The sequence below is a fragment of the Neovison vison genome, chromosome 11, assembly GCF_020171115.1.
Source record: "Neovison vison isolate M4711 chromosome 11, ASM_NN_V1, whole genome shotgun sequence".
Classification (NCBI taxonomy): Eukaryota; Metazoa; Chordata; class Mammalia; order Carnivora; family Mustelidae; genus Neogale; species Neogale vison.
The window spans coordinates 55,357,068-55,377,693 of record NC_058101.1 but is presented as its reverse complement, the minus strand read 5'-3'; the positions used below and the strand labels follow the sequence as shown (position 1 = coordinate 55,377,693).

Genomic DNA, 20,626 nt, shown 5'->3' with positions numbered 1-20,626 from the left:
ATGTAATTCACAGGCAATAGAAAAGCAGATGTTTGGTAATTCGATGTTTGCCCTGTCATACAGATGGGTCATTCAGATAAAACTTCTCTGCTAATAACCCTTATTCAGGGAAAGATGCCCACTTTAGATTCTTCTCTGTAGTTAAGGGAGGGGCCCAAGTTTCTCTTGAGCCCATGGGGTCTTACCTGCCTTCAGCTCAAAATATATATCAGGCCCAAATGGCCCATTTGGGGTGGCCTGCCCTTGGTCCCCACAAAGTACAGCATCAAGGGTCCAAAAAGTCCCCTCAAATAGTTAAATGCAGAACTGCCAAATGGCCCAGCAACCCCACTCTACCCAAAAGAACTAAAAACAGGTCCCCCTACCAATGCTCCCAGCAGCACCAGTCACATCAGCCAAGAGGCAGAAACCATCCACGAATGCATCCACTCAGGAGGGGATAAATTAATTGCAGTCTATACAGACAAAGAAATACTGTTAGCCACAGAAAGGAACGAGGTACGGACACCTGCTCCTTCGTGGGTGAGCCTGGAGAATAGGCAGAGCGAGAAGCTGGCCACCAAAGGCTGCACGTTACTGGACTCCACTCACATGACAAATCCAGAACAGGCCACTTCACAGGCCGGAAGCGGATTCGTGGTTGCCAGGGCCTGGGGGCACACATGGGGAACGAGGAGCAACCGACCAGTGGGATGGGGTTTCACTTGGGTGAGGAGTATACTCTGGACCTAGACGGTGGTGGTGGTTAAAAAGCACTATGAACACACTAAATGCTACTGAATTTTCTGCTTTAAAATGCTTAATTTTGTTATTTGAATTTTACCTCAATAGAAATCTTTTTAAAGAATCAAAAAAGCAGGCACCGGGGTGGCTCAGTCGGTTCAGAGTCTGCCTTCGGCTCGGCTCAGGATCCCAGGGTCCTGGGATCGAGCTCCACGTGGGGCTCCCTGCTCAGGGGGTAGCCTCCTTCTTCCTCTCCCTCTGCCTACCGCTTCCCCAACTTGTGCTCTCGCTCGCTCTCTGACAAATAAATAAATAAAATCTTTAAGAAAGAAAGAACTTATCTCGGGCTTTGAGTCCTCCCCTTCACCCTGACGGCTGTAGGTTCATCTGTATCTGTACTTAAGACGTGGCTGATGAAAGAAGACGACACAATAAATGAAGTGCATTTATTAGCAAGATAAACTCCGAATGAACACAAGTAGTTCTGCTGCACTTTTGGCAACTGTACAGGAAAAAGGTATCTGAACAGAATCCACGGGATTTTAGTTACACCACAAAAGGAGTTGTAAGGCAGTTCAATTTGAGGCTCCAACAGCAATATCCATGACATAAATTTCACATTCAAAAATAACCCAGGCCCCCAAAACATCCCCCCGTTATCAACAAACCTCTGAACAGGGCAGGCGGGTCAACAGCCACCGTCAGGGACAGAGAATCGGAGTCTCAAATGCAATTCGAGATGACACAGATACAAGAGGGGCCCATTCAACGCCTCCTAAACTAGCATCGCTGACCCAGACGGAGGTGCCATCTGCGGGCCTCTACCCTCATGTATCTTTTTTATTTCCCATAAACATTTTACACTGTCCGGGGAGGAAAAATGCACATTGGGAAAGAGGAAAAACAGGACTCGCTATCTCGGACCACAAACAGGATTACAGAAAACACAGGGCTGGACACAGCCGCGCTGAGACAAATGACTCGTCTGGCAGGTCCCGAGGAGGCACTGAGATGAAGCTTAAAAATACGCCGGGGTGAGCTCTGTCTTTCCCTCTGTGGTTACCACCTGGATCAGGCTCCCTGAGCTCGGTCGGTTTTTCCCTGTGATCCAGTCATGGAAGGTTCTAGAACACAGAAGATCAGCTTTACATTTTCAAAGCAAAAATCTGAACACATGCTTCTATTCCCACCAGTGGCTTGGAGGGAGAGGAGAGCAGCAGCAGCCATGGAAAAAGCCACAGAGACACACACCCAGGCCCCCCGTAATCTCAATATTCATTCGAATTTCCAAGTGGCAGGATTCAGCGAGATTTTAACTTAAGTACATTTGTATTCTTCTTCATTGTTGGAATCCTTTATAACCCAGCACTGTGATTTTAAGGGACTAAAACGAAACCTTAACTAGTTAGTTCTAAGAGATAAGAGATATATTTTTACTCTATTACTTTCCTAGAAATTTAAAAGAAAAGAAATTCATTTTTTTTCTTTTTTAAGAAAACAAAAATGGAACATCCACAGTAATGGGAAAAGATACCCAAAAACAGACTATTAAAATACAATATATTAAATGCAGGAATGTGGGGGAATTAACACTGTGTGTGGAGGGAGGGAACCCTGCTTGGGAAGACCTCTAAGAAGATAGAAATTAAAAAGGACACAGCACATTCACGAGGTATAACAAGTAGCTGATAATTTTTCGAACATTTACATTGAGTGCATGGTCCCTTGGACAATTTGCCAGCTAGGACTCTGCACCTTCATTAACTGGGAAGCACTCAGGAGGCCCTGGGATATTCTTCAGTGCCAATCAGTAACCTGACCAGAGGTGACATTTAATGTCAAGTCATTCGAGGGCCCACTCTTGACAGCTGAAGAGGCCGAGAGCCATTATTACATGAGCCCAAAGACCAAAGCACGGCTGAAACTCCCTGACATAACATCCATGACCCTTCTCTGGGGCCAGGCAGGGCTTAGGGAAGTCTGTGAAGGAGACTGGTTTGAGGCTAGATATGTCAGCACGTGTGTGCTACTTACACATGTATCAAACTATCTTATTTCTTCATCTTCCTCAGTCTGCCATAGAAGAGGGAGAACACCAAGCTCCAGACATTCAAGGCACATTTCATGCCACTTTGCCAAGTGAGTTTTCAAATCCCAAAAATGGTATCGTGATTTCTGGGACAAAGGAGGGCTATCCCAGCCACCTCTGTGGACCTACGGCTTGGCTCTAATTCATATACATTACCCCAGATGTTGCATCTAGAACCTAGGTCATGGATGTCGTTGGGAAGTGTTGGCTTTTAAAAAGGAAGCTTAAATGCAAAACCCAATTCAAACCCTGGGAGGCAGAAAGAATTGTGGGCCCCATCAAGACCACCGGCTCAGCAGCTACACCCTTTGGCTCAAATCTCAGCTCTGCTAAGTGATCTTAGGCACGTTCCTTACTCCCCAGCCCCCAGGGCTCCAAGTCCTCAAACCTTAAATAAAGATGAGAGCACTTCCCCCACTGACTTGCTATGAACATTAAATAAGATAATAGTTAAGGGTTTAAAATGGTACCTGGCACATAAAAAGGACTACTTAAAACTAGTCCCAAACATCAGATAAAAGTCCCTGGTATCTCTCAATTTAATGAAAAAGACAACCTCAGGCCAGAAGCACATCCCAAACCTGGCCCACACCGACGCCAGGCGGGGGATGGTCAGCCCCAGTTCGGTGAGGGCAGGGACTGCTCCTTATCCATCTCCCTGCCCAGGGCCCAGCACAGCACCCAGCCCACAGTGGGTGCTCAGGGAGTACGTCTTACCACATGGAGGGCTTTGGGGAACTGAGATCTAGACACACACAACAGGGTGAGAAAGCTCACTCTTTCTCTGTGATCTTCAAATGCCACCCAAATTCACAAAGGGCTGAATGGGATTTGGGGAACATAGGACACTTTCTGTAGGTCTGTGTCTCAGCACTAATGCAGACACAGGAGCCCCGATGTGCCCTAGATCAGCATCTTACCCCCAGACGCTGCTCCCCTAAGCAGAGATGATAATGTTAACAGGAGTAGAGGTTTACAGAACACCTACTGCATGCGTCAGTCATCGTGACAAGCCAAGCATTCCCACATGTAATCCCCCTCACAGTTATGAAGGACTCCATTATACAGATGGGGAAACTGAGGCCTGGAGCAGTGAGACAATGTGCTCAGGCCGGTCAGCTCGAGATTCAGAGGTCGACACTATCAAGCCCCCTCTGAGATTCACACGGATGTGTGACACACCCTCGGGGGCCTGGTGACCTCACAGAGCCATGTGTTAGCTAAGAGAACACGGCTTGTCCCCCAGTCTATAAAAGGTGGACAACTGAGGCAGGCAGGTGCCCATATTATGACACCATGTCAGTACTCACTCAACCAGGAACTCCAAGGGCGTCCAAGAACTGAAGTCGGCCTCAGGCATGGATTTCCTGTTCATTGGGGTATCCAGGGTCACCCTGCAGGGCACAGACACGGGGCTGTTGTGTGTACCTGCTGGCTCTCAGAATTACAGCTGCCCCATCCTCCTCGGCTGGGAAAACGCACGATGAGCCTCTGGCACCAGAGGTGGCCACACAGTGGCCACACTTACACAGAAAGGTCCCATGAGGACAATCAGAGGGAAGCCAGGGAGCCCTCCACACTTAAAGATATCACATCTGAACCTAACTCAGGGAGGTGTTTCATGACTCACCCTCCAGGCAGACAGGAACAAAACGAAAAAGTCTTTTTTAAAACACAGTCCTGCCATTTCTTAAGTATCGTCTTTACGAAATAAACTGCTTTGCTGCTTTTATCTTTACTCCATGCCCTAAAACGTAGCAGACTCATCTCTCAGGACTTTTTAAGGGTACTAAAAATAATATTCCCTTAAGTATGGCGAAAAGTATCGTTTTTGTAGCTGTTTTCTATAAAACCTCGAGATTTTCAACAAGAGAATACAGAATGCAGACAGGTATGACTCTCCCAAGAACATTCAGACCTCAGGAATCATTCAAAACAGCTGGGGGAGGGCACCTGGGTGACTCAGTTGGTTACGCAACTGTCTTTGACTCAGGTCATGATCCTAGAGTCCCGCATCAGGCTCCCAGCTCAGCGGGGAGTCTGCTTCTTCCTCAGTCCTTCTCATCTCTCATACTCTCTCTTATTCTCTCTCTCCCTCTCTCAAATAAATAAATAAAAGCTTAAAAAAACTAAAAAACTAAAAAACAGCTGGGGAACAGGTCACAGACTCACAGAAGCTCACAAGTGAAAGGGAACCAGAAATCCCAGGACCCTCTCGGTTCCAATGTCCACTTTCTAGAACTGCAGGCAAGAGGCAAGCCAGTTGGTGCTGGAATCCTTCCAGCAGGAAGGAACTCTACCTCCAAAGCAGCTGCCTTGCTTTGGGATGGCTGACTAGGGACCCTCTTCCTGGTCACAAATAGGAGTATCTCCCAGTTTCCCACATTCTCCCTCCGACCCCATCCCCTACCACACACAAACACACCCACACAAACACTAAATACAATCTCTCTTCCACTGACCTTATAACTTAAAAGAACTATACCTATCAAAATAAAATGTGTAGGCTACGTTTAATAAGGAGGAACAGAGGGACAGATAGAGGGAAGGAAAAAAAACCCAGAAAGAAAAAAGGCAAGACAGACAGACCCACCCCTCGGCCAATCAACCACTCTGGACAGCCCGGGGACAGGCCCAACATCTGAAGAAGCATCTTCAGGGCCTCTGGCAAACTCTAGAAGCCAAGACAACAGCACACACAAATTCCCAGTGGAAAGCTACTCAAATGTTAACTCTTGGCAGTGGGGCAGAGGTGGGCAGGGACCGGGAAGCCCCACCACTTACGGGAGCACGGCGACGGCTGCAGAGCCGGAAGGCATGCCGCTGTTCTTCCCGGCGAGGCTCTGGCACAACTGGTGTACAGCGCCCTTGGCCATGCCGTAGCCGATCATCCCTGGGGAAGGGGGAGAAAACAGTTCAGTGACCAGTGGCCACCACGAGTGTGTCCAGAGGCCATAGCGCCAGTCTTGGAGGAAGAGAAGGATGGACACCTGTAGAGAGAAAGGGAAAGGGACGTAATATTCAAGTGTTCCTGTTACTCACCCCACAGTTCACATTTATCATAAAAACCATGAGGTCGATCTTATTTTTACCGCTGATCAAACCGAGGTGCGGACAGGATGCGAAACGTGCCCAGGCTCACACACAGACTTGCATCGAGGTTAGAGGCCAGGCAAGAGCTGCGTCTAAACCCTCAGATCAATACATGCTCAAGGGCGAGAGGGAGCAGTCATCTGGAGAGCAGGCTGCCCAAGTTCAAGTCCCAGCTCCTCCACTCACCGCTGAAGAAATCACAGGCAAGTTTTCAAAACCCTTCTAATCCTGTTACCCCATCTGGAAAATGGGGACAAAGTACCTGACTGTGGGTTCAGCCCAAGACAGGTGCTCAATAGATGTTTCCCGTCAAACTGACAGCAGTAGTGTGCCCCACTCACTGTTTATAAGGAATAGCAGTTGAACAATTCTCACATTTTAAGGATATACACACAATCTATTAATCTTCCTTTCCTCCCGCCAGGTCGGTCAATGTTTGCTGAATGAAGCAAGGCATGCGTTTCACTAGGTCCAGTTTCCGTCTGTCCCCCAGACAGGTGGCAAGAACCCGGTCTCTCTCCCCCACCGGACCCAGCTGAAGATTCTCTCTAACCAACAACAATCAAGCAAGTAAACACTTCTCCTCCTTCAAAAAACCACTGTTTCTTCTGGAGATCAGCAGCCTTCTTAGAAACACCCAGCAAGCATGCTGTTCAAGGTATTAACAGATGAGAAGGCATCAAAAATCCAGGGGAGGTGGGGACCACAGCCCAGCTAAGGAACCAATCACTACACTCTCCAACAGCAACCCTGAATTGCAAAAGAGGGTCAAGGTCTCAAAGCACTACTGGGAAGCACAAGAAGATTTCGCCATCTCTGGCTTCTCTGTCTCATCTGGGGAAGGAAACCAACAGTGATATAAAGATCTAACACACTCTGCGTGATTAAAATTAACCAGCACACGAATCTTATGCACGCAGCCCCAGGCCCCAGCAGACATGCAGGGCCCCCTCCTCATTCCATTCAAACAACACGATGAAGAAAGAAACAAGCAACCAGCAACAAGCTACCAGGGACCCTTATGACTTAATTCCACAGGATTCCACACAATGTAGGTAAGGGGATCATTTGCAAGATGCATTCACGGGGAAGATAAACACTTTCCTCCCAATTATTAAAATGATCAGTGTAGTCCCTAAAGACTGATTTCCAAACACAGCATAGGTCCCTAGGTGGTAAACAAGTAATCACCTTCCTTCTAATCATTTATCCACCAGGAGATGCTACAGATATAAGCCTGGACACTGAAGGGTGAGGTTTTCTGAGTACTTTTCCAAGAAAACTCTCTAATTTTGAACAACTTTTCTTTTTTTTTTTTTTCTGAAGTTTTATTTATTTATCTATTTCAGAGAGAGAGAGAGAGAGAGAACAAGCAGAGGGAGTGGCAGAAGGAGAGGGAGAAGCAGGCTCCCCACTGAGCAGGAAGCCTGATGTGGGGTTCGATCCCAGGACCGCAGGACCACGACCCAAGCCGAAGGCAGCCGCCCGACCCACTGAGCCACCCAGCCACCCTTTGAACAAACTTTCTTAAAAAAACAAAAACAAAAATCTTTCTTGTGCTTGAAGGACCACTAAGCCTGTTCGTCATTTACTTTTGGATTATACATAGATTTCTCCAGATTACTCTGGGATCTGAATCAAAGTTAAAAGACCTCATGACTCAAATACATTTAACAACATCTAACTAAGAACTTAAAACATGAACAAGCTTATTAATACACGAAGCAGAAATAGCTGGGCTTTTAACATCAGTCTGGAATAAATAATAATGAAAGTTCACACTGACCACTGATTCTATAATTTAATCTTTCTAAGCCATTTACATCCATTAAGATATTTACAAGTCTCAACTACCATACAGAGATAGTACAATTATTTATCCCCATTTTACAGATGACTAAACTGAGGCTCAGATAAGTTAAATAACTTGCCAAATATTGCACAGTAAGCGACCAAACCACAACAGAAAACCAATCAGTGTGGTTCCAAAACAATGCAGTCTTAGCCAATATCCGAAACTATAAATAAAAAAGATATTTAAAAGCCAAAATAAAGGAAAAGACTGTTTTGTTCTTTAGAAAAATCAGTCTTTTGGTGATAGGGTTTTCTTTTTTAAATGGCAAGCTATTTACTCATTTCTCTACTCACTTTCTAGTGCCTCTGTTCTATGTCACCTTTAATAAAAATCAGATCTCAACCAAACTAACACCTAACATTTACAGAGCTATAATTACTGCAAGAGCCATGGGCGTGTAAGATCACGGGCTCCAAGACATCTAATATGAAAACGAGTGCCAAGAAATTGTTAATTTGTAAGAGCCTTACACTTCAGTGACTTACATTAAAATTGAAAAAGGTGCTCGAGGTCTCTACCACTTACTAAAAAGCACCTCCTCCCCAAAAAACCTCCCTTCCTTTTTTTAAGAGAAGAGCTTACTTAGGTAGCAGAGGGAGACACTTTCTGCCTCTCTGTGCTGTTCCCCTACCCCACTTAAACTTCATTAGCTTATCCCAAAGGGAGAGTTATGGATTGACTTGTACCCCAAAATTCGTATGTTGGAATCCTAACCTGTGGTACCTCAGAATGTGACGGTATTTGGAAACCAGGTTTTTAAAGGGGTCATGAAGTTACAGTGAGGTCTTTGGGCCCTCAAGTAATGTGACCGATGTCCTTACAAGAAGAGGGGATCAGGACAGACACACAAAGGAAAGACCACAAGAGGACACAGGGAGCAGCCGCCATCTGAAAGCCAAGGAGAGAGGCCTCAGAAGACGTGTATGTAGCCTGCCGACACCTCCGTCTCAGGCTTTCCAGCCCCCAGGAACTGTAAGAAAATAAGTTTCTCTGTTTAACCCCTGAGGCCACAGTCCATTGTCACAGCAACCCCAGGAAATGAAGAGGAAGTAAAAATGCCAAGGAAAACATGCATCTATGTGATGTAGGAGAAAAGATACACAATTTAGAAAGGATCAGGGTTTTGGTTCAAAGTAAATCTGCAGCTCACTGATGCCATCATGACCCATCACTTCACTGAACTTCCAGTCTGCCTGCCTGTAAAAGGCAAGGAAAGAACCACCCCCCTCAGGATTCAGTGAGAATATACACAAGAGGACAGGAGCAGCTGTAAGAGGGCTGGGCCCGCGCTGGGCACTGGATACGCGTCGTGTATTACCAATGCCTCGTGGCTACACATGGGTGTGGCATTACTGCCACTTACTGGCATTACTGCCACTTACGATGAGAGAAACTACAGCAGAATTTGGTCAAAGACGTCAAAGAATCTGTTCAAAGCCCCTGGGCTCTGGCGGAGAAACCACTGCTGGCTTCTCTTACCCTACAACCCCTGTTTCCAGAGGTTGAGCTGCTTCCTGGGGACACACACACACACTGCCGTGAGGATAAAACGTGTTTATTAACTGATCAGTATCTAGCTCAGCACCACACCTTGAAGCGTAGATCTCTGACACGGTAGGCCGGTGGGAATGCCAGATTCCAGGACTCTGTCCCCACATCAGCATGAAGACAATGCACCTAGAAGGGTCAGGAGTCCTTCCCCTAAAGAGATCCAGGCCTCAAGAAAGCCAACTCCACCCAGCTGTAAAGCATCTTGGGGGGTGAGGGGCTCCCAGGTCCCTGACCTCAGGGACGCACCCAGCAAGCAGCCCAGGAGGGAAGGGGGAGTGCTCCCTTTTCACAGACTGGGAAATGAAGGCTTACCAGGAGTCCCATCCAGAGCAGCCTTGGCACCAGCCAAGGTCAGGAGGCCTCCTTCCTTGAGGTGCTTGGTGGCCAGGTGGCTGGAGATGGTCGACGTCCACATGCTCTGCTTCCACATCAGGTCACAGTTTTTAAAGAGAGCTGAGTGGAGAAAGAAAAACATGTGAGCTCGGCATCTGCAGGGAAGACAGTGGAAGGTGAGCTCCACTTCACGAGGCGTCACGAGGCCCCAACAGCCACTCCTCCCCTCCCAGTCCCCAGCGACAAGGTCCAGTCCAAACAGCACAGGACCTGTAGTCAGAGACTTGGGTTCGAAGCCAGACCACAGGATTACCTGAATCTCAGCTTCCTCACATGTTAACTAATACACCAGACTGGCTCTAACTAAAAAATTATTCTTCTTTATAAAGGGCAGGAGACTCAGAGTAAGAACCTGTAGGTCTAAGTCAGGTTCTACTTGGAATAAAAATCTGAGGGACTATACCGCATGGACATAAAGAGGGATTTTATAGAGCTACATTTTTTATGGCTGAAAGTTTAATGCCAGCTTTAAAGATTCTTTAAAAGAGAGCTGATAAAACAACCACTTCACGCTTATTTTCACCCTCTGGCCTTGCCTGAGAGGTGGTGGGGAATAAGTGCTAATGTACATCCCATCACCCACCAGGCAAGAGAGAAAGAAGCCACAGGCCAGAGAGAAAAGGCCTCCTGATACAGGAGGACGGGTCATCAGGCGGAGATAACCTGGGCACTGCATTTCCCAGCTACAAAGGACTAGACCAAAAAAAAAAAAAAAAAAGTCATCAATTCTTGTTTCCAAAACACCCAAAAGGCTATGAGGGTGTTTTGCCAACCTGATCACCCCACAAAATAACAATTTTGCATGTAATTGATTTCACAGAGAAATCAATTCCTTTTTTACAGAGCTTTGACTGATACACATAGAAGGAATGATAGAATTTAAAAACCACTGACTCAGGCAGAGATTATCAATGGAGGCTTAACACCACTAGGTTTGGGGAATTTGAGACCCTCAAGGGGCTTAGAAATAGGACATTCACAAACAATGCCCACATAGCATCCCACAATCACTAACTACCAGCAGGAAAACGTTACCTTCACAACGGCCGTCTGTCGCTACCACCTTAACCGAGCACCCAACTGACATCACTGTGGGTGGCGACATGATCTGACCTCGTTAAGTATCCCAACGTGATGTCACATGAAGCACACATCACTCAGGAACTCACCTCCAAAATACTTAATCTGGATCTAAGTAAGTCTCTTGATCTAAATTCTAGTTCACAGGAAATACCATGGACAAGGAACAAGGAACGTGACACCTTAGAGAAATGGACAAATTCAGTATGTAGGACAGTCTATGAGAAAAATGCTCTGAACACACCAAGTCTATCATAGGGGAAAAAAAAGTTCTAGATTAAGGGACTAAAAACAACAAAATGCAATGCACAAACCCTGACTAGAATATGTAGGTGGGGAAAAAAAAAATGATACAAGGTCTGGAATAAATTAAGGAATCTGAATAATCTGAATACAGCCCGAGTATTAGTAATCTTAATAGAATTATTATTAACTTTCTTAGGGAGGTCCACGGTACTATGAGAATGTAGGAGAATGGGTATACTCCCTAAAGATGCATGCCAAAGAGTGGCACAATGTCAACGTACTTTCAAATGGTTAACAAAAAAATACACACACAGGACACACACACCAGAAAGCAAGAGAGCGGGAGTCCAGCAAATGTTAATTACTGAATCTAGATACGTACACAAATCATAACAAGGAAGAAAAATAAGTAAATAAATATGTTTTTGGGTTTTTTAAAACATTTTATTTATTTGACAAACAGAGATCACAAGTAGGCAGAGAGGCAGGCAGAGAGAAAGAGAGGGAAGCAGGCTCCCTGCTGAGCAGAGAGGCCGATGTGGGGCTTGATCACAGGACCTTGGGATCATGACCTGAGCTGAAAGCAGAAGCTTTAACCCACTGAGCCACCCAGGTGCCCCAGTAAATACGTTTTTAAAAATGCTTCAGTATCAGGAAACCATAAAAATTTCATTAATATTTTATTATTTCCAGATGTTTATATTTTCAACTAAAATATATTTTCAACTAAAATATATATACATATTAAATTTAACTCTACACTTATACGTAAGTAAGGGCACAGTGCATTCAACTTCTTTTTTTTTTTTAATTTATTTGACCGACAGAGATCATAAGTAGGCAGAGAGAGAGGGGGAAGCAGGCTCCCTGCTGAGCAGAGAGCCCAATGTGGGGCTCGATCCCAGGATCCTGAGATCATGACCTGAGCTAAAGGCAGAGGCTTAACCCACTGAGCCACCCAGGCGCCCCACTTCTTGCAACTTCTGTTTTCAACTTCTCTGTATGCTTGAAAATTTCCATAGTAAGTTGAAAATCATATTCAGCTTTATTTTTTTAAGTACCATTATTTATTTATTTATTTGAGAGTGAGAGAAATCGAGAGATAGAGCACCCACGGAGGGGCAGGGGCAGGGAAAGGAAGGAGCAGACTCTCTGCTGAGCAGGTACCCTGGGATCACGAAGGGAGCCTAAGGCAGGCAGGCGCCCAACTGACTGAGCCATCCAGGTGCCCCTATACTCAGCTTTAATACACACACAGTTTTGAGTCTGACTTTCAGAAGAATCTCTCCATTTCTCACATATCCTCCAGTTCCCAGTAAGAGGTCCTGAAAGATTAGGGTGGACACAATGCTGATTTCTTTCTGCGTCTATTCTAAACTTCAAACTCAACGTCCCTTTTCCCTAACCCCCTTTTATGGGAAGTTTTTCCTTTATCTGTCACATGGGAGGTTAATCCCTACCTTTCAGAGCTATTGCAAAGCTTCTGGGAGAAATACAGAAAACATCTGGCCCGGCACACGGGATGGACCCAATCCGTGCCAGCTAGACAAAGAGCAGAGTGGAATGAATGATTAATGCAGAAAAGGACTCACACTTGGATTTAGCATTGCCTCCAGCCCAGCCTCCAGCCACACAAAGGATCGCGTCCACCTTCTCCTCACCCAAGAGCTTTCCGACCTCAGCAGTCACCTTAAATGAAAGGGACAAAAAAGTGCATAAACTGTCAGGTAAACCTAAACAGGCTAACATCTTCATGGACACCTCCGTTTATTTTTCACTTTGTTTCAAAGTCAGTTAACAGCACCTGGCAATGAACACTTTGAAAGACTGGATGCACCACCAATCTACAGTAAGCATTTTGGATAAGGAAACCCAACGACACTTCAGTGTGATTTTTATAAAGCAATCTAGAGTCTTCTCTGCAACATCCTGAAGGGCTGGAACCTAAGCATGCCTCGAATAAAACAACGGGAGTAAAGTTAGGAGACGGCTTTAAAATTTAAAGAATTCACTGAGAGCTTCACTGCCCACAACTAACCTTCTGGTATATTTCTTTCCAGACTTTCTTCCGCATCACAGAAACACTATCTGATATAATCAATTCTTCTCTCCCCTCCGTACAAAAATCCCCGTAAGTGCAACTCCAAATCAAAACGCCAGTGGAAAATTATATTTTTTAAAAAGAGCAATAAAAAATAACCAACTACACTTCAATTAAAAAAAATAATAAAAAGTCAATCGCAAAATGTTGGTCAATACCAGGTACATGGTGTGCATTTATCTCTCTACTTCTGTTTGAAATTTTTGAAGTGTTGAAAATATATACATGTCCTTTTGTTACAATTTATCAGAACAAAATTCTGGCAAGACAGGCAATTCTGGCCATCAATCACATGGCCCTTTTGCACTTCTAGAATGGCTAAGATGACCTGACCCAAGTGGCAAGTGTTACCAGTGGCAACATTTCAGTCCCCCACCTCTTTCCCCATCAATTTTTTTTTTGTCTTTTAAGCAGAGAGAGAGAGAGAGAGAGAGAGAGAGAGAGAGATGGAGGAGGAAGCAGGCCACCTGCCTAGCAGACAGCCTGATGCAGAACTCGATTCCAGGACCCTGAGATCATGACCTGAGCTGAAGGCAGAGGCTTAACCCACTGAGCAACCCAGGCAGCCCTCCCCATCAATTTCTAAGGACTACAATCACTGCCTCCAAAAGAAGGGCTGGGCAATGGAAACCAATCTTTCTTCTCCCTACACCTCATACCTGCATCTTTCCTCTTAAGAAATTCCTGAATTTCCCTTGGTCTCTATTCATGAGTATCTCACCTAATCCTGCCTTACATTTGTGGACCTTCCTCCTGTTAATGCTGGTTGCCAGGCTGCCCCAGCCTCTCATTCTTTTTTTTTTTTTTTTTTTTTTTAAAAGATTTTATCCATTTATTTGACAGAGATCCCAAGTAGGCAGAGAGGCAGGCAGAGAGAGAGGAGGAAGCAGGCTCCCTGACAGGCAGAGAGCCCGATGTGGGGCTCGATCCCAGGACCCTGGGATCATGACCTGAGCTGAAAGCAGAGGCTTTAACCCACTGAGCCACCCAGGTGCCCCCCGGCCTCTCATTCTTAAACCAAGTCCTGTTACCAAGAGCCCAGATCCCAGCTGCCAGACGCTGGAGATCTTCCAATGTCCATATGTACACACAGCGCTGTGCATGTTCTACTCTTCAGGGAAGTATGTAGCCCACAGAAACAATGCGCCTGTTTGACTTGTTTTTACATTTGTGCATTTTAAAATTCCTCCCCCTTCAATTTTACTCTCTGCCCAACAGTTTTCCAAAGACTTAATGCCTTTTAGGGTGCCTGGGTGGCTCAGTCGGTTAAGCCTCCGACTCGATTTCAGCTCAAGTCATGACCTCAGGGTTGTGAGATCAAGTCCCATGTGAGATTCTCCCTCTCCCTCTGTCCTCTCTCCCAAAAAAAAAAAAGAAAAAAGAAAAAAAAGATTTAATGCCTTTCTCCCATCTTATCTCCTCACTGTCTCTAGTGAATTTCCTGCCTCGGGGGTCAATTTTACTCATATTAGGATTGAATTTCCTCTTCTGAAGCCTTAAAGACAAACTGGATGTCATGTCGTTTTTCCAGAAATTCTTCACTAAGTGAGTGGGGGTTAGGGAGGGTTAAAGGTTTAAAGTCTGAACTTGTAAAAACTAAGGCACTGCTCCATCTTTCTCTTTAAAATGCACTGGGGTGCCTGGGTGGCTCAGTGGGTTAAAGCCTCCTCCTTCAGCGACTCAGGTCATAATCCCAGGGTCCTGGGCTTTCTGCTCAGCGGAAGCATGCCTCCCCCTCTCCCTCTGCCTGCCTCTCTGCCTACTTGTGATCTGTCAAATAAATAAATAAAATCTTTTAAAAAAATAAAAAAAATTTTTAAAATAAAATAAATAAAATAAAATGCACTGTCAAGTCTCAGATGGAGTCAATTTCAAAAACGCACATGACCTCAAAAACCTGTAATTAACAGGAAGAGACAAGACAATGAACACAGACAGAAGAGCTGCTGATACCCAAGCCCAGGTGCTTCCTTGTATTTACTTTAGCTCTCATTACTTGGTTCACATGGAGCTCTGCTGTGAGAGGCAGCTTAGCATGGAGTCAAGAGCGCAGATATCAAACCCCACTGCGTAGGTTCAAATCCCAACTCTGCCACCTCCTGCCTGTTTGACCTTGAGCAAATGCCAGAGACGTTCTCTGCTTCAAATTCCCCATTTTGAAAAGAGAGATCAATCAGAAACTTTGTTCTGGGAGTGTAACAGAGATTAAGCAAGTTAAAGTGAATCAAGCACTTAGACCAGAGCCTGACATGTAACATTGCCTAGCTGGGTTTTATTATTAAGCCCATTAAGGCCAACGGGTAATCACCGGGTTCAGCAAACATTAGGATCATGTCAAGAAAAGTAAGAACAACAAAAATCTATATTCTGAATAAGTCAGCTGGCTTTTTGCATCCTAACCTCTGTCAAATGTATGCTGTAGAAAGAGCAAATGAGCAAGACAGTATGCTCAGTTTGGATTATTGTTTTTCATTTTTTAGACTTACACATGCATACATTTGGAGAAATGGATTGGAAGGAAATACTACAAAACATGAACTACATAGTGGGGCTAAAACTCCCCCCCCTTCTTTTTGCTTTACTTAATTTTCTATATCATACATGAATCACTTTTTTTTAAATCTTATTTTTTTAAGATTTAAAAAATCTTAAAAGATTTTAAAATCTTTTTTAAATCTTAAAGATTTTAAAAATAAATCTTATTTATTTATTTATTTGACAGAATACAGAGCAGAAGCAGAGGGGGTGAAAGACAGAGAGAGAGGGAGAAGCAGGCTCCCCGCTCAGACCCTGATGTGGGACTCAATCCCAGGACCGTGAGATCATGACTTGAGTAGAAATCAAGGGTCAGATGCTCCACCATGAAGCCATCCTCATGCCCCGAGAAGTCTCTTATTAGAAAATCCATGCTCTGGGGTGCCCGGGGGGCTTGGTGGGTTAAAGCCTCTGCCTTCGGCTCAGGTCATGATCTCAGGGTCCTGGGATCTCAGAGAACCGAATCAGGTTCTCTGCGCAGCAGGGAGCCTGCTTCCTCCTCTCTCTCTCTGCCTGCCTCTCTGCCTACTTGTGATCTCTGTCTGTCAAACAAACAAAAATCTTTTTAAAAAATCAAAGAAAAGAAAATCCATGCTCCTTATCCACCACCAGCCAGCCTGTTCGCCATGTCACTTCAGTATCTGAAACTCGGTCTCCCAAGCTCCAAAATGCGTCTATCCCCACCTGCCCACCTGCTTCACAGAGTGCTCACAAAAGTATGGCACACCACACAAAGAATGATGCGGAGATCTCCTTGGGAAATGTGGGCTATAGCGCCAGCATGAGAACCACAGACAGCATAGTCCCCCAAACAGCTTGTGGCAACAGCTCTTCAGGAAAGACTGGACCACTGAGGGGCTTCTCTGATATTTACACCAAGATGGCCATCAACTTGTCAACAGTGTTCCTTCCAGGCAGTGGCAGGATCATGGGGAGAAACGGGTATTTCACATATTTGTTTGACTTCTGGTTTTCAATAAGCTATCAGTTTATAATTAAAAATAAACTCTTTTGTTAGATTCATGCTTTGAAGTGGGGAACTCCACTTTTTAGAATGCATCCTAAGTAATCAGAGATGGAGACAAAGAAGTTCACCACAGGATTCTTGATAAAGTAGAAAAGAAAAACTACAAAACCCTTACATGTGCAGGAAGTGGAAACTAAGGAAATTAAAAATCACATGCCAACAGAGTTGTTGTTTTTTTTAAGATTTTTTATTTATTTATTTGACAGAGATCACAAGTAGGCAGAGAGTCGGGCGGGGTGGGGGAAGAAGCAGGCTCCCTGCTGAGCAGAGAGCCTGATATGGGGCTCGATCCCAGGACCCTGAGATCATGACCTGAGCCGAAGGCAGTGGCTTAATCCACTGAGCCAGCCAGGCACCCCCAGAGAGTTTTTTAAAAGTGATCTGAAGTATTTAAATTAGGTGTTATGTCAAAAAAAAAAAAAAAAAAAAAAAACAACTCACCATGAAATATAAAATACAAGATTATCTCAACTTATGAAACTAAAAACATATAGTATGCATAGGAAAGACAAGAAAATGGGCCAAGTGACGCCTGCCGGGGTGGCTCAGTCGGTTAAGCCGTTGCCTTCAGCTCAGGTCATGATTCCAGGGTCCTGGGATCGAGTTCCGCATCGGGCTCCTTGCTTGGTGGGGAGCCTGCTTCTCTCTCTGCCTCTGCCTGCTTGTGCACTCTCTCTCTCTGACAAATGAATAAATAAAATCTTAAATAAAAAAAAAAAAGAAAGAAAATGGGCCAAAACGTGAATAGTGAGCTAACCAGAAATGGGTTATGAGTAATTTATCTTCTTTGCATTTTTTTGTTTTGTTTTTACTTTTTCCAAATTTCCCTCAATGAGCTCAAATGGCTTTCGTAAGTACAGAAAGAACATGTCACCAGTGGAAACCACTCTCCCCTCCCCCTCCACCGTCCCCCTACCACAGTGCTTGCAAACATGGGGGTCCTTTTCTGGAATTACCTGGTCAGCCTGCTCTGTAAACGAGTCTGTCATTTTAACCACAACACTGGCACTGGCTTCTTCGTTCTCCACCACATCGATGCTGGCAACCCACTAGCATGAAGAGAAAACAGCTTTGGTCAAGAGACAGTAAGCTATAATTCCATTAAAGATCCACACGCAGAAATGGGGGCAATGGAGACAGGTAAGAGGCTTAAAAAGAAAGCCCACTGGAGAAAGGATCTCACTCCTTACCTCTCACCATCCTTACAGGGACATCTGGCTTCAGTCAGCCTACCCATTACCAAGCCCCAGCCCAGCCCAGCCCATCCGCCTCCAAACACCTCACCTTCCTCCTCCCCTCTCACCTCTGAAGCCAAACTGTCTACCTCCAGAGACCCCCTAGACCAGGGGTCTGCATAAATCTTCGTCTATAAAGGGCCAAACATTTTGCTGGTCATACAGTCTATGTCAAAAGGCTCAGATCTGCTATTTAAACTCCAGAGCAGCCACAGAAAATCTAGATAAACCAACAAGCGTGGCTATGTCCGGATAAAACTTCAGGCTCTGAAACTCCAGAAACATGAATTTCATGTAATTTTCACCTGTAACAAAACAATATACTTTTCATTTTTCTCCCCCCACCAACCATTTAAAAATGTGAAAACAATCTTAGATCATGAGGTGTACAAAACCAGATGGCAGGCCTGATCCGGCCCTTGGAGGGCTAGAGTTTTCAGACCCCTGGCCTCAAGCACAGAGGAATGGCTTTGGGTCCTCATCCCACAAACCAGTGCCTTTCTCCTGCCTGTTAATTGTTAACAATTAACAGGGTTAGTGTGAAAATTAACTGCAAGAGCTCCTGGCATGGGTGACACCCAGTTCCTTCTCAGAAAGTTCCAGAGACCCAAGGTTTGCAGGCCCCACAGATAAATTATCTCTACCACAAGCTTTGAAGAACACAGCATTCATTCAACACTCACTACTTCTATGTCACCAGCCACAGGGGATACAGACACAAAGAAAAGGTTGTATCCCAGCCCCTCCCTCCCAGGGCTCCTAGAAATGAAGAGTGAAGAGATAGGGTAGGGGAGACAGAGTGAGAGGTCAATCAGCTTGCCAGATTGTGCCAAGTGCCCCCAACCAGTGGAACCCACAAGCCTCCCCTCTTGAATACACAGATAGTAACAGAATCCACTATATTCAAGTCTGGGGAAGAGTAAATGAAATTAAGAGTATGCAGGAACACAGTGCCTAGCCCGCAGCCAGCACTCCTTACCCGTTCCCACTCTCACTCCGCAGACCTTGGAAGACGCCTCAAAACCGTCTTCCCAAGATCAGAGTAGAAGCCGGTGGTGCATTTAGAATCCTTTCTAAATCCTATACGAGGTTCTGAACCAGAAGGAAACTCTCTCCCTCGCTCCTGGGCACCCTAACCCAGGCTCCTGCGGTTACTAACTAAACCCCCCAGAGGAAGCTCCCCAGAGCTCCAGGACATTTTGTGCAAGTGACAGCTGCAGCCAGAAGACAGAGGGCGGACCTCCACCAGGAATGCGCTGAGCCCGGCCTCGCGGCTGGGGTCAGGGTCTCTGACCACAGGTCAGTTCCACTCCTACTTGCCCCCTGCAGGGAGCATTATCCGATTCAACTTTGGAAAGCTGAATCTTTTCAAAACGAAGAAGCCACCAGCATTTGCGGCGCCGAGCCTTCAAAATACCACGTCCGAGGCTGGCTAAATGATCGAGTTAATTACAGTAATACTAATAGCTAACCTTTCAACAGCTCTTACCACCAGTCAGGTACTTTAAAACCACACCAATGACCTCATTCAATCCGCACAACCCCCTAAGGGACAGCTACTAACAACATCCCCATTTTACAGATGGGGAAACTGAGGTTCGAGGGCGTTAAGCAGTAAGTTCACGATTTTAGAGGTAGCAACCCGGGCAGGCAGTCAAATTCCGGAGCGTCCTTCTCACCGTCTCTCCCTGTACCCTCAAACCCGCTCCTCTTCATTCCCCTCTGGAATTCTCTCCGGAGCCATCCCCGACTTGCAGGGCCCGGCAGACACCGAGCGAGCGGCCCCACCCCCACCTCTTTGCAGAGCAAAGGCCGGCACCCGGGGCGTGAGCACGCACTCGTAGTCAGGAACAGCAGACCTGTGCAAGCACGTGCAAGCTGTTTTGGGGCGCGCAGGGGCTCCGGCTCCTCCAGTCAGCCCTCCAGGGCTGCACGGGCAGGGCCCTCTGCTCCCTAGTCAGCCGCGTTCCCGCCCGCTACCGCCGCGGGAGACCCGGCCGAATTACCCAGTTGCGGGCCCGGAACGCCTGCACGCATCTTGACCCCAGCGCGCCCCTGCCGCCGTACACCAGCACCCGGCGCGCCTCGCCCGCTGCCGCCGCCATCCTGCTACTCCCGCCGGGCTCGCGAAGCTCAGAATGCCCCGAGCCCGAACGCTGCGCCCGGGATCGCGCGGCCCCGCCCCGGCCCGCCCACCGACCCCGCCAAGAGGGACCGCATGGCCGCCAACTCCGCGCGGGGCCCGCTGCTGCCGCCTAGCGCGTGGCCACGCTGGGCGAGTACCGACGCCCTGCAGGTGCGCGAGCAAAGCCCCGCGGTCCGCCGGCCTCTAGGTGCCGGGCACCCGCGGCGTGCAGGACGAAGGGCTACGGGTGGGGAGGGTGGAGAGCAGGTGTGCGCTCACGATGTTGAGTCCACGGGGGACACAAACAAAACCACGTATATATTTTACCTTTAAGTAAGAGTGCAGGCAATAATAATAATAATTTTAATTAATTAACTAATTAATTAATTAATGGTGCAGGCTCTGAAGCTCGACGGCCTGGCTTCCCTGTTTAATAGCTGAGTGCCCCTAAGCAACTTGCTTAACTGCTCTGTGCCTCAGTCCGCTCTCAGTGAAATGGGAATACTAATGGCCTGTCCTCCTAGAGTTCTGGAAAGGATTTTTTAAAATAATACTAGAATACTGGGGCGCCTG

General features: G+C 46.3%; 1 protein-coding gene across 1 annotated transcript; it reads right to left on the bottom strand.

Annotated features, from left to right (window-relative positions):
- Positions 1-1,155: 1,155 nt before the first annotated feature.
- QDPR (quinoid dihydropteridine reductase) lies at positions 1,156-20,090 on the bottom strand. The gene is made up of 7 exons (XM_044226047.1): positions 19,935-20,090; positions 17,650-17,742; positions 12,623-12,719; positions 9,624-9,764; positions 5,597-5,705; positions 4,123-4,206; positions 1,156-1,847 (listed from the first exon to the last, which is right to left on the bottom strand). Exons 1-7 carry the CDS (start codon positions 20,031-20,033, stop codon positions 1,742-1,744), a joined length of 729 nt encoding a protein of 242 aa, XP_044081982.1. The 5' UTR covers positions 20,034-20,090; the 3' UTR covers positions 1,156-1,741.
- Between the last annotated feature and the right edge of the window lie 536 nt (positions 20,091-20,626).

Excerpts from the sequence above, each read along its gene's own strand:
- QDPR (XM_044226047.1), bottom strand. The coding sequence starts at position 20,033 with ATGGCGGCGGCAGCGGGCGAGGCGCGCCGGGTGCTGGTGTACGGCGGC. Across the intron at positions 9,765-12,622 it reads AGGCAATGCTAAATCCAAGT|CTCTCTTTAAAAACTGTGAC; the intron begins GTGAGTCCTTTT and ends TTCTCCACTCAG. Across the intron at positions 1,848-4,122 it reads CCCTTGGAGTTCCTGGTTGA|AACCTTCCATGACTGGATCA; the intron begins GTGAGTACTGAC and ends TCTGTGTTCTAG.